Source organism: Anguilla rostrata, chromosome 16, assembly GCF_018555375.3.
Source record: "Anguilla rostrata isolate EN2019 chromosome 16, ASM1855537v3, whole genome shotgun sequence".
In the NCBI taxonomy this organism is placed as follows: Eukaryota; Metazoa; Chordata; class Actinopteri; order Anguilliformes; family Anguillidae; genus Anguilla; species Anguilla rostrata.
The window spans coordinates 24,622,896-24,636,516 of NC_057948.1; the positions used below are offsets into that span (position 1 = coordinate 24,622,896).

At 41.2% G+C, this 13,621-nt stretch overlaps 1 protein-coding gene across 4 annotated transcripts in view; it reads left to right on the plus strand.

The window, feature by feature from the left end:
• The window catches only part of LOC135242184 (transcription factor 12-like), a 96,462-nt gene that overhangs the window by 19,111 nt on the left and 63,730 nt on the right, over positions 1-13,621 (plus strand). For all 4 annotated transcript variants that reach the window (XM_064313146.1, XM_064313149.1, XM_064313148.1 and 1 more), the window contains exon 4: positions 8,671-8,744. In XM_064313146.1, the coding sequence (XP_064169216.1) occupies positions 8,671-8,744 (74 nt within the window). The remainder of the gene's footprint in view (positions 1-8,670; positions 8,745-13,621) is intronic.

Genomic DNA, 13,621 nt, shown 5'->3' on the forward strand with positions numbered 1-13,621 from the left:
CACCACCGCCGTTCTCCTGTAGTACCATTCCCTCATTGGGAAGCATGGAGGCGCTGTGGACAGGGAGGTGAGCTGGGGCGCTCAGGTAATGCACTGGGACTGAAAGCCCTTCCATTGCCAGATTTAAAGGGAAGGACGGGGTCATCCTGGTGTATTTGTGTTGGGTAAATGTGGAGTCTCTTTGCCACCCTGTCGGGTCCCTCCGTTTTGGGACTTTGATCTGAAAAGGAGAGGCTGGACGTGCTTTCATTTATGCGCTGCCTGCTCATTAATTATGCAGCATCCAGCAGCGATTCGCGACACCAGCGCACCAGGGAGAAGGACCGCGCGCCAGGCAGTGCAGTTAGCGCAGCCGCTGACTGCAAATCGATAATCAAAGGGTTCTGACTGTGTTAGACAAGATAGCCGTTTTGTGCTCCGCTTTTGAATGGCTAGAATTGACATTGATTTTTCCCCGCCGTGGTATTCACAATACAATGCAAGTGAGATAGTGGTCGTGAATGTCAAAGAACAGCATCTGTGCCTCCCACGGAACCCCAGGGAAGCACTCAGTCTTTTTTCATTTGATGTTTTTTGCTAAACTTTGATGATATTAACAACAGAATTATTAGTGATTCTGTCATTGTAACGAGTGCAATTGCCAGCCCTGTTGATACTGTTGTCACCATGGTGCGCGATCCCCACTGTTTGCTTGAATTGAACTGTCATGATATTTCATGAGACTGTGAATAGGCTGCTATATCCTAGCTGGAAGCATTTGTTTGTGTTTAGTGGTCATGGGCATGTTTTTCAGCTTGCTTTTGTTGCTGTTGTTAAGTTTCTGTTTTTTGTTTTCTTCATGACATGCACACTCGGTTTGGGGTTGTCCCCCATGGCAAAGCCATGTCCTGTCACATGAGTTTTCCCAGCCGGGTGAAGGAGAAGACCTTGAAAGCATCATCAGTTTTTGCCACGCAGTGAGCCGGCCTCACGCTGGGCTCCCCTGCCAGCTCGGTCAAAGGGCCTATCTGGAAGGGTTTTTGTAGCATGCCGGGCTTGTTCCTATAGGTTTAGCGCGTGATGCTAGTCAGTTTGATTGTTCATTGCGAAGGTGCGTGGTGTATGGAGCACTCTCATCGTTCCAGTCCCTGGTTTCCTCTCCTCCAGTGCGCTGAGGGTGAGTGAGGGAATGAAAATGCCCTCATAGTCCTGGTGTCTGCTCGCTTTCATCAGCAGGGGCGTGGCCAGGGCCCCACCACCCCAGGCCACCCCCTCCCCCCGCCCCGTACAGGTGCGCAGGAGCAGAGGGATAGGGACCCCCCCCCCCACTGTTGTGTGACGAGCCCCGTCGTTCCCTCCTCCCGCTTCCCATAATTCCCTTCTTTCATCTGCGGGTGAAATGGGCTGAAATCTTTCTCTGAATGCGCTGGTTTTAGGCTGGTGACTCATCAGACGGTAATCATCTGGGGAAATGGGATTTAAGCTTCAGGGGCTCCTGGAAAGGGACCTGCACCTCACCACCCTGTACTGTGCGGCCCCTGATTCATCTTTCTTATTTTCTACATTTAAAAAAAAGGGCTTTACTGCATCATGGTCTCTTTCACGTTCTATAGTAATGTGAATGAAACCAGCTAAAGCACTTAAGCTTCAGGACCTACTTACTTAAAGCAACTGTAAACTCTATGGTATCACAGTCTATTAATAACTGTAACTGTTCATTTGTAAATGTGAGTGCATTTCTCCTTCGCATTTTGTAGCATAGTGTTTTAGTCTTCATGTGAGTTTCATTGTTGTGTCTGAAAATATATGCACTGCTGCCCGTCTTGATCAGGTCTCTCTAGGAAAAGAGATTTTACTCTCAGTGGGACTAACTTGGTTAGATAAAGGTTAATAAATAAATGAAGTTAATAGACAACAGCTATCTTATAATCTGTTGTTGGCTCCAAACCTGGTGCACATCAGTGGGTATTGCGCATTTTACTCTGTATTTCAGTTTAAATTTCCCTTTTTATCCTATTGGTAAATAGCTCCTTTCTGTAGGACGCTGAACATTTCAGAAGAACGCTTCCATTAGTAAAATGAAAACGAACCACTGAAATGACCGTTATTTGCATGCAATTACTGTAGAGTCACACAGTGCAGCTTCAAACTGTTCACCCCATTCAAGTTAATTAGACATTGTGTTTTTCCGTATTGCGTGCTATTAAGGGTTTACAGATCATAGAGTTTGATTGGGGTACACAATGAAAAAAGTTGGGGATTCCCGTGTGGCTCGTCCAAGCTAAAGCTCTACTCCGCGACTCCCTGCGATCGGGGAGGCTGTCCTCGCTGTGGTCGGGAGTCTCACGGGGAACTGGATAATTGACCTTTGTGTCATGTAGGGGAGGGATGGTTTTTGGTCAGCAGGGACTTCCCGGGCTCGTTGCACAAGACAGACACCTCTGGTCTATGAAGCCCCAGTAATCTGTCTGCACCACTTATACCTGAAGTGTATCCCTCCAAAGTAGTGCAGCAAAGTGGACTTAGAAGTGACAAGACGCTGCAGTTAGCAGTAAGCACTTTTGAGGGAGTGTCCATGCTTTCCCATATTGATCTTACAATGATGGGACAGGCCTGTATATACGATTTGGTATTTCAAATTGGGGAAAAATGTGTTTTTTATTAATTTATTGGCTATTACTGTCATTATAAAAAGAATTAGAAATTGCTAATGAAAAATTAAACAGTGAAATGAATGAGGTATTGGCTTTTTGGCTGCTACCTCTTCCTCTTGCAGGAGTGGTAAGCCATCAGCAGTGAATTTGGACACTGCAGACACAGTATCTGTTGCCTTAATGTTTCACCACCCAAACCTCTGGCACTAGAATGCACCAGAACAACTAGCCAGAATTCTTAAGCACAATTTACAGACCTGCTACTCAGGGCACAGTCTGTCAGTCAGTGTCAGTCAGCGTTGCCCTCTATAGCTTTATACACAACGCTCGTTTCTAAGCAATTCTGAGCAAAAAACAAATCCCAGCGATTGACTTGGAACGGACTGCATGATGTCACGTCTGGCGAGGTGTTTTCTCAGCAGTGGACTGCCATGCCATTTTGAGTAATTCATGTGTTTTTTTCTCCAGTGGTTGACAGAGTTGTCTAGCGGATGTTTCCCAATGTCGGCCTCTAGCATAGTGTGTTTATACCTTTTATTTCATACGGTATGTAAGAGGGAGAGATCAGCGCCCGCTTTGCCGTTAAGGCGCAAAAACAGTTCAGACACTGCCAAGAGCAAGATTTGCCATCCATTCAAGGTGATGTTACTATTTGATTGGAGATGTTGAGGATATTACCTGTTTGTTCCTGACAGTGTGTTGGCAGCGATCCCGAGGAGGTTCAGCGAGTTTAGCACATCACACTCCTGAAATCAGATGAATAAAACAGGGGGATTTACACGGCTTGCATGCACCACTGCAACAGCATAGCACTGCGCGCTGAGCATAACCACTCATTACTGCAATTCCTCTGTGTGTACTTGTTTGCGTGAAATACACAGACTATGCTTGCAGACGAGATTGGACTGCATAATTTGTGCTTTCTTGCTTTCAAAGTCTGAGTAAAAGTGTAATTGTAAATGCTGGGTCTAGCCCTTTAATGTATGCACTTTAATGTTCCATTGCATAAGGTCTGTTTTTTTAACTTTTTTTTAAAAGCATTAGGCTGGCATGAAAACATTTCCTCCCAGGGTGATACAAGTTGAGTGTGACCAACTAATGACAAGTAATTTTCAGTTATCCTTTGAGTAGTTTTAGTTTTCTTTTCTGGGGGGTGGGGGTGGGGGTGGGGGGGGGGGTGCTTACAGCAACTTGGAAATTTTCCCAAAAACACATTACATAACTACAGTCTGCAGGATACTCCCTGTGTCTTTGTGTGCGTTAATAACTCCTCTGGTCTTTCTACATTTACTGTACATCTTCGGAATTTAGCAGACACTCTTATCCAGAGCGACTTGTCCACATTGCATTGTTTTACACACAATTCATTTACATATCTGTATATTTATTGAAGCGATATAGGTTAGTACCATGCTTAATGGTACAATGGTAGTGTACTGCCTGGGAGTTGAACCGAGCCTTATAGTTGCAATCCCAGTTCCCCAACCTCTTTGCTGCACTGCCAACCCACAGTGTGCAGGGTGCAGTTGGCCTGTACTAGCAGCATGTGGTATTACAGTCCTCCAGTGTAATAACTGTGCTGGTCAGCTGGTGGACCAGCAGCATAGCTGGCTACAGTCCTTAGAGGAAGTATGCTAGTCTGTGCTCCTCCGGCCATTCCAAATAGGGAGAAATAGAAAATAATAAAATTGAATAAAAATGGCAAAAGAAATTCTAATCAATAAAATGTAAGTAGAAAATTCATCACATTTTTTTTTGTCTATGGCTGTTTGCACTAGAGCTCAGCCTCAGGCTCAAAGCCAGTCTTGCGCTCGAGGGCCTACAGCTTGTTGAAACACCTAGTTCTCTTTGCTCCTGCTGTATGGTAGCATTGAACAGGTGGTTTCCTCTTTTTTTTAACCACCTTCATGATTTTTCAGTTTCCTTTTATCTTTATGTTTTCAGTGTGTATAGCCTCATATTCATGACATCGCTGTTATTGTTGTGAAGTCCAAGTGTCCTGGCTAAACGGAGAGAGAAACCGTGTTGTTCCGTTGGCTTAATTCCTGCTCAGTGGTCTGTCATTTTATGGCAGCAGTGTGCTACATTACTAAACAAGGCAAACAGTGACCTTCTTTGTGCATGTGCTTTCAGTGTACATGCCTCAGGGAGAAAAATGTGCTGTACCAGTAAGTCTGTTCTGAAAAATGTGTATTTAAGAACAGCACATATCACAAACTAAATTAAATTTTAAAAAATTTGAAACTATTGAGTATATGCGCAAGGGAAGGGCCTAGACTTGCTTTACTGGTTGTATATTTTTAAAAATAAAGTTCTGCCAATATTATTAACCCCTGTTTTGTGTGAACAAACTGACTCTTCATTACTGAGGACTGTGACAAACATTTTCTAATGGTGTTTATTTTTGTTATTCAGGTTTAAGTTAGGTTCACCTGCCACATAATGTTCTCGTACGTGATTATTACTGTTTTTTTACTGCACATTTTGTCCTTAAATACAAGAGACATTGGCATTTTAATATACGCATTTTACATTTTGTCATGTTTTACTTTTGGTAAAAATATTCAGTTCATTTCTTAATTCATTTCTTAATTTTACCACGTTTTCATCCCTATTTCTGCCCTGTTTCTTAGGAATGTGGATTAGGTTGAACTGAAAGGTTGCAGTGAACAGAATTTTGAGTGCCGTGATTTAATTTGTCAGACAGTGAGTCTTGAAGAGAATACTCTCACCTCTGTTTATGTTTGTGCCAACTTTCTTCATACGTCCCAATACAAATGAAAGCCTCATTTCGAAGCGGATTTTCTTCAAGCATAAGCAAATTAGAATCATCTGACTAGTTGTGTAACTGTTTAATTTTTCCTCTGCTGATATTTTTTTACTCATGTGTCCACTTCAGATATGACTGATATTTTTCAGAGGTCCTAACTGATGTATTTAAATTTGAGTATTAATAGTGATTTAGATGAAGAAAGGGAGAGAGAGAGAGAGAGAGAGAGGGCTACACGAATCAACAAAGCACAGATGAGAGAGAGAGAGAGAGAGAGAATCATCACCAGACCTCAGCAGAATCGCATGTCTAACAGGCAGGGACATTAAGGTAATGATACTATAATGCTACTGCAATACACAGAAGGTTGTAAGGCTCTGTAAATTAAAATTTGCACACACTTCCAACCACGTGAGTTACCTGCTGATTTGTTGCAAGATGGCTCCCTCTTCTAACACTAAATGCTGCTGTGCTGCTGCTATAGTACTTTCTAACATTCTGTTTGTTTTCTTTAAATCTACAGCACATTTATAACGAGAAGGATTATAAATAATTGATTTCGCAACACAAAAATGCATTACTCAAGCTAAGTCTGGGAGGGGCTCTGATGAATTCCCTCTGAGGTAATTTCCTGTACTGTAAATAAAGAGAACCCCTAATTCAGTGACATTTAACACTGAGGTGTACTCAACATCCATTTTCTGTTACTTTGTAATGATCAAGGCTTTTTATTTAGAACAAGGCACATTTCATTTGTGCTGCTGACATCATTTTGATGCGGTCCTGCGTGGCTGTCAGGCCAGCTTGGCTTGTGTAATGTACAAATGATCAGTTTACTTGTAGACGATCTCAGGTGGATCACCACTCGGTGTGATGTCACACACCTTTATTTATTTCTGTCATGGAGATTTCAGACCTATTTGGTTGAAACATTTCAACATTTTAAATTTGCTTTTGGGATAAATGAACCAGTTCAGAGGTGTTCGTTTTCACTGTCACTCAAATTCACATCCCATCTCTGTCACACAGAAAAATGTATGCTTATAGGCAGTGGTGACAGTAGTAGTGGCAGTGTTACTAGTAGTAGTAGCAGCAGCAGTGGTAGCAGGATCTCTGGTAGTACAGTGCAACATGCTTGTAAGCATAACATCTGTCTTGGATGATTTTCTTTGTTCTTACCAGCTATGTAGAAGCTGACAGCATTTATGAATGGAATGAGCCACTGTAGTTTAGTTCTGTTGTCTTAGGAGAGAAAAACTGTAAGGAAATGGGTTAATTTTACATTCAGGACCATTCTCTCCAGCCCTTCGGTCCCATTGCATGAATTGCCTCTGTAGTGTAAAGAATGGGTTAACTGTACAGATTGAGTTATCTCCTATTTTTGGCCCATAGCCTCAAATTTATCGTTTTACACTTGGCTAGGCTGCATTTCATTGCAGTTTTTTTTTTTGGTTCAGACTCTTGCCTTCCAGTGTGCTGTTGGTGATGACTGGTCCCCAGATGCAGCCATGCAGAAAGATGGCCTCTCAGCCTCAGGCTGTGGCATGCTAGTGACAGGGTCGCACCCTAAAGACACTATCTTTGCTTTAGTGCAGTAAAGGGAGCCAGAGGCCAGAGAGTCTCACAGCACTGGGAAAGAATCAGAGCGATTCGCTGTGCAGCGGGGGGGGGGGGGTTGAGGTGTGGCCGAGGGGTTTTGGGGGGGGGGGTATTGTGGAGACGAGGCAGGTATAATGAGACCCCACTCTTGTCAAGCAGGCCATTGAATAGATGAAGAGCTCACTCGCACAGAAATCCATGTCTGGAGTCAAACTAAAGCTTTGCCGACGCACTCTGTCTGTACCATGGAAGGTCCCTTAACTGGTGTTTCACAATGGAAAACATGTATCTTTGTTTTTCCAAGTAGCAGTGTGGGGTGATGACTATAGCATCTTGTGTGCTCAGTCGTGCGGTCATGTGGAACGATTTAGGTTATTTCTCAGAAACTGGATTCCTTTTGTTTTCAAAGACACTTTCAGTTATAAGTTCTTCATAGTACTCTTGAGTGCTGTTTTTCTAGTTAAAAAAAAACGAAACGTATTTACTGTTCAAAATTGCTTTGTACAATTCCTTGTGTAGCCTATACTTTGTTTAAAATTGCATGTTTCAGAGGAGGGCAGAGTCAAATGAATGATAATGCAGTTTGGCGAAATGGGGATGGAATTATGAAAAGGACGATCAATACCTTTCGATCTGTTTATGGTATTCCCCCTTGGCAATTATGTAGCCCACATGGGAAATTGTGAACAGAATGTTGTTACCTACAAAACAATATTGGCTAAAACAGCATGAAGAGTCTGTGAGCTCATATTTCTGTGCAGAACTCTCTCCATAAATGTAATTTCGAGAGGTCAGATATTATTTGTTCATCGCATACCAGATGTTGGATCAGCACAATAACGTCAACTTTTTTTATTTATCTGTCTCCCTCCCTGGCAATGTGGAGAGTTTTAAAATATGAGCTTCATTGTGTTTCAGTGCTCAGCTGTTTTGATAGGGCTGGGTCATAAATCACAGCCAAATTACAGTTTTCCCGTTGGTTTTTAGTGAATTTCAGGGCACACGTATGTTCGAGACAGCTTGCAAGTTACTGTTTGATTTATGTAAACCTAAATAAATGACGCATAGTGAATTGGCTTCATAAAGCAGGGCCTTAGAAAAGATAAGTAATGGATTAGTCACCAGCTTCCAGTAATGATCTGTTTTTTTCTCTCTGCCTAAGAATGGCCTCGTACTCACTCAGTGACTGAGATGAAAAAACCTGAGATTCCTGGTTTTCTACTTTTAGCATCAGAAGTGAGATTTGAAGTGGAAACTTACATGTAACATTGTGAGAGAAGTGGTCTCTCTCAGTTGTTGAAAATAGCCTACAGGTCACACGGTCTTACTGATCAGTGCTCTCTGGAATGATTGTTTTTTTTCATCATGTTAAAGGGTAAGGGCTAGATGAGTGAATTTAGAAACATACACACAACCCACACACACACATTGCTTTCTTGTATTATATTTATAACAGCAAATCCAGGTCTCCATAAGCCAGCTCTCTATGCCCACCTTTCTACAGTTATGTGTTATACCTATCTGCCTGCCTGTTTGAGTGTACTCTCCTGTCAGTCCCTCTGTCCATGTCCCTGTGGCAGTCGCGCGCGGACGAAGCGTGAGTCCAGCGGCGTGTCACTTCCTGTTTGTCCGCGGGGCTGACGGGCTTTGCCTCTCTTCTCTTGCCAGGTATGGAGGAGAGGACGAGCCAGGCGTCCTGGGCCGCAGGTGGCCAGTCCAGCCCCTCCTACGAGACCTCCAGGGTAAGAGCCGTCCGCTGAGAAACGTGGGAACCTGAGGTCTCGCTCTCTGTGTGTCTGGGCCAGCGCCTTACACTCTTATTCTTCTGTCTGCTTATTTCTGACCTTTCAATTCCTATCTTGTCGCATGGCCTGTTATTAATGAAAATATTTTTTTTCCTCTGGGCATAGCAATATATGATTTTCTGTATTTGCTGGTTTGTTTAATTTTATTGCATGCATTTGGTTTACTGAACTGTTTTTGAATGGTGTATCAGTATTTTTATCTATACAAAGTAATCATAAAACAGTCAATAACCATTTGTGATGAGTTTTAAACAAAGTAATTGTAGTATTAATTAAATAAATTTTATTTGCCACTCAGAATAACAGAGAAAATCGAATCTTCCCATGTAAATGTACATATTTATAGTACTTTAAATTATATTTTTAATTTCACACATTCATTTTACACTTGTTGAATGTTAGCTACAGTATGTCTCGTGATATGTCCTGACAGTCAGTTTCCGTTATTATGGTATTACCCTGGCTTGAAGTCATTATTTCCATTTTATTTCATCTTTGGCTTTTTTTTGGTTTGTGCAGCTGAATGACTACCAGAATTCTGTGGTATAGTTTTCTGAAGAAAACAGAAGGAAAGGGGAAGTGATATTAAACCTATAACCCACATATTAAAATTATGGGTTATTTTAACAGCAGGAGTAGGCCTCTGCTTTCCTCCTAAAACCTCATGCGCTATTACAGTATTTCCCCCTCTCCACCTAGCCTACCTAAATTGAAAATCAAATGATTTCTTTTGAAAGTAATGAGAATAAATTACACAGGATAATACCGTGGTTGCCCAAAAACATGCTCATTGTGTTTTAAAAGGCATTTACAGATAAAGAATTTGCATAGCTGAAGTTGATGCTTTAAATTTTTATTTATTCATATTCAATTTAAATGTAATAATTTCTTCCCTGTCCCGTCTATTTTATCCACATTCATCCATAGCCTTATTAGTAATTCGGACAAATGGAAGGATTGAAACGCACACACGCACACACACAGACAAACAGGTACACACAGGAGTGATCACCACATAATATCTTGTGCATGTACCAGCGCTGGAGATTAATCTGCCGCATGGAGAGTGATTCTCAATTCCACGGCCTGGATTTACACTAATATACATGTTTATAAAATTCTAGTAAGCTTCCACAGAAATGTACGGTTACCATATTGATTTGAGCATCTGAGCCAATCAAAGATGTGTCAAAATATTTATATTCTGTATGCATATTCAGAGCAGATACATTTTAAAGGAGGGTGATATCTAGAGAAATAGGTGTAACCCACACCTAACCTAACCTAAAGTTCTGCACTCCTAAAAACAGAGGTGTACGTAGCAGGGAACAAAGACTGAATAAATGTTGCCGGGGTAATAATTTTTAAAAAATTTACCTTTGACAAAAGGGGAACTGGCAGCAAAGATGGTCTATTTTAGAAGCAGAAGGGAAAACGATTTATTTTTTCTCTGTTTCATTACAATTTCCATTTGTACAACATGGCATCTGTGTAACCTCTATTTATGCCATAAAGGTCTCAGAGAGAGCTCTGCCTCCCTCCTCGCTAAAAAGCGTGAACGTCTCCAACCGCATTCATTTATTTGTTTGTTTATTTCTCTACGCGCTGGTCGTTCTTGCCGCCCCGTATGAATTTCGTTTATTGTCAATCTCCTGTCACTTCTCATCAGGAATCAGCTAAATGTCAGGTCCGCGCTGGCCGCGTTACCTTGTTTTTTCTGCGCTGCCCTTCCCGAACCGACATCTACAGGCTATAGCTCCATCGGCAGACTGATTTGAATTACAAGATGGAGATGCCCGATATCTTGCGCTCCAGGTGCATATAAATCAGCGTTTCTGACACTGTGGGGGGGGGGGGGGGGTCCAGAGGCAGACAGATGTTTTGCGCCTTTGCACTTTGCTGCCTGGCAGCCGGCGTCGGGGAAACGCACTCTTGTTTACCCAGCTTTCATGTTTATTCATACCGGCCTGAGCGTAACTCAGATGAAACGGGACTGATGGATATACGCATCTCCTTAACTACGCACACCGAAAAGCTGATGTTTTTTTGGTCCCCAGTGCCTCATTATGAAATTTGAATAGGTATCAATGTTATAAATTATTTGCAGGAAGCATGAATTATTTATATAAATGTACCATTTAGATAACAATTAATTCTCGTATTAATGAATCCAGTATTGAAGTAATTTATGCTCCATGTTCTCACTTATTCCAGTGAGCTGTATAAAGGAAAAGTATTGGTTCATGAGCCAAATGCTCAAATGCCCAGTTAGGAAATCAGGCGGGTTTTTCTAAATGAGAAAAAGAAAACAAGGCAAGTATCTTTAACATTGCCTTCTAAGTATAGCTTTAGTATAGTATAGTATTCTGGCTAGTTTTGCTAGGTTTCAGTACGTCCTTGTAAAGAACATGTCATTGTGTAGATCAGATTTTAAGAACACAGGCATTATGGTGAAAAAGTAGGCCATGTTTTTATTTTATTTTTCAGTTTAATTCTCTCTTCATTCACCAGAAATCACTGGAAATGATTGTGCAAAATGCTTCCTGCAGTCTGTCTTAAAGGAAAAAAGCTAGGTCAGGTCATACAAATCTTTATCAATCTATGGCCCCTTTGTCCCTTGGCCTGCATATGCATCTCTCTTGCTGTGCGTGGTTTTTCACTTCTAACTTTCTGTCCCTCCTTTGTCTGTAATTCTTCATCTTTCTAAAGGATGGTCTCTACAGAATAAAACAGCCCAACCTCCCCTACAGCGGTTTGCAGCTGAAATGAAACTGGAAATGAGCAACCTGAAAATGCTGGCTGATTCTTAACCCACAAATGTAAAGATGTTTCTGTGAACCTCGGGTGGAGTTTTCCTGCTGTGTATTGCTTAACCCTTTGGAGAGTAGGTTTCTTGGAATGTTTAAAAAAAAAAATGTATTCAAAGTCAGTGTTCTAGAACTAGAACATTGCTTTCAGTTACCAGTAGTGATTGTTACATCAGCATTAGAATGTTCAGTTAAGAACATTCTAATCACATATTCGTCATCTCTGCTCTTTATTCCCCCTGCCTGCTGCTCGCAAGAAAGCCTCATCCAGTCTGCTACTGCCTGCTGTAGGTTTGGCTTCGGGAGAAGGATTCTTTGAAGTGTCAGGGACACGATGCACACACAAACACGCGTGCGCATACACACACGCACACACACACACGCACGCACACACACAGATTGGATTTGCATTGTGTCACAGACCACTGCTGATCCGTACTGTTCTAATCCCTCGTTCCGTTCTTTCTCATCATTTCAATACGCTCAGTGTGTAACCTGTCAGCCATGCCCTCCCCTTTATTTTACAGGAGCGTTGTGAGCGTGTCATCAAGTGTCCCTGCCGTTGCGTCTCTTACTTCCGTAGCCTGATTTTCGGGTTACAGGTCAAGTGTAAAAATAGACAGCGGTTGAACAATGGATTTGGCTACCTCAAAGAGCATGTATATTTCAGCAAGAAAGAGTTTCCTACTAGAGCTCCATAAGGTTGGGGGGAAAAGCATATTTATTCATATCTTTATTTGGCTCTGTACTCCAGTATTTTTAAAATGTGGTTAATGTGCACAGTTCTGGCTTCACAGGTGCTTCTCACTAGTCAGGTGTGTTCAGTTGCTTCCTTATTGCAGATATAAGAGAGCTTTCAGTATCTAGTATTGATTCGATACTTTTTATTGCGTTTGTCAACATGAGGACCAGTGTTGTGCCAATGAAAGTCAAAGAAGCCATTATTAAGAAACTGAAACATAGGCCAAACAAAGGCTTACCAAAATATGTTTGGAGATTCTGTAAGAAGAAAGAGAGCACTGGTGGTCTTAGCAGTTGCAGGCCAGGTTACAGTTTGCTGTATAAAAATACCTTTAAATAAAAGCTGGGAATGTGCACTTTAACCTCATGTGAATTGTCTAATTACAAATCAAAAATTGTGGAATACAGTGCCAAATCAATAAAAAAATATGTTTGTCCAAATAATTATGGAGCTCACTGTATATGCTTAACTTAATGGTTGCTATTTACCTCTCGATATAATTTAACAATGAAAGTGTTGTTTTTGTGAAAATTATTTATATTAAAAAATCCTCTATAAGGCATAGGAGGCATAAATCATGTTTCAGTCTGAGAAAAATTAAAATGAATCAAGGTTTTCATGCAGTAGATTATTGTTTTTTTTAACTGACATCCTCAATTATTTTTAATCTATTTTATTATATTCAAATAAACTGTATAGGCTAATAGACATAAAGCAAATAATACAGATAATGAGCAACACATTAGAAATGCAAAACAAGAACCAAATTTACTGGTTTAGTCACTGGTTTTGAAATACATCTCTCAAAAGTGTCATTCCTCTTTTACTAAAAGTTTAAAATGGGTCAATTTGACCCAAACAGAACACCAGACTTAAACATGGAACAGCCACGTGGTCAAACTTGTTCTGCATTTACAGCATATATGCTGTTCCATGCTTAATGCTTTTTCAAGTTGCCTAAGCTTGGGATAAACATAATATTTTCACCAGACACATACGAACATTTCATAGTGACCTTATTGTACAACTGCTATTACATAATAATCAGTGTTTAATGTACTGTATTCTTAAATGTACATATATTTACATACTGTAAATGCACTTGGCTTATTGAATATTATGACCTGTTTTTGTCTGTTATTCTGTGCTATAATTTTTGCGAGTAGCGCAGCTGACACAGTGCGGCAGAGACTAAGGTGCAGATGTGAGTATTTCTCTGAAGAAGCTCTGTTTTTCGGTTTAAAGTGGCTGCCCTCTCTGCTCAT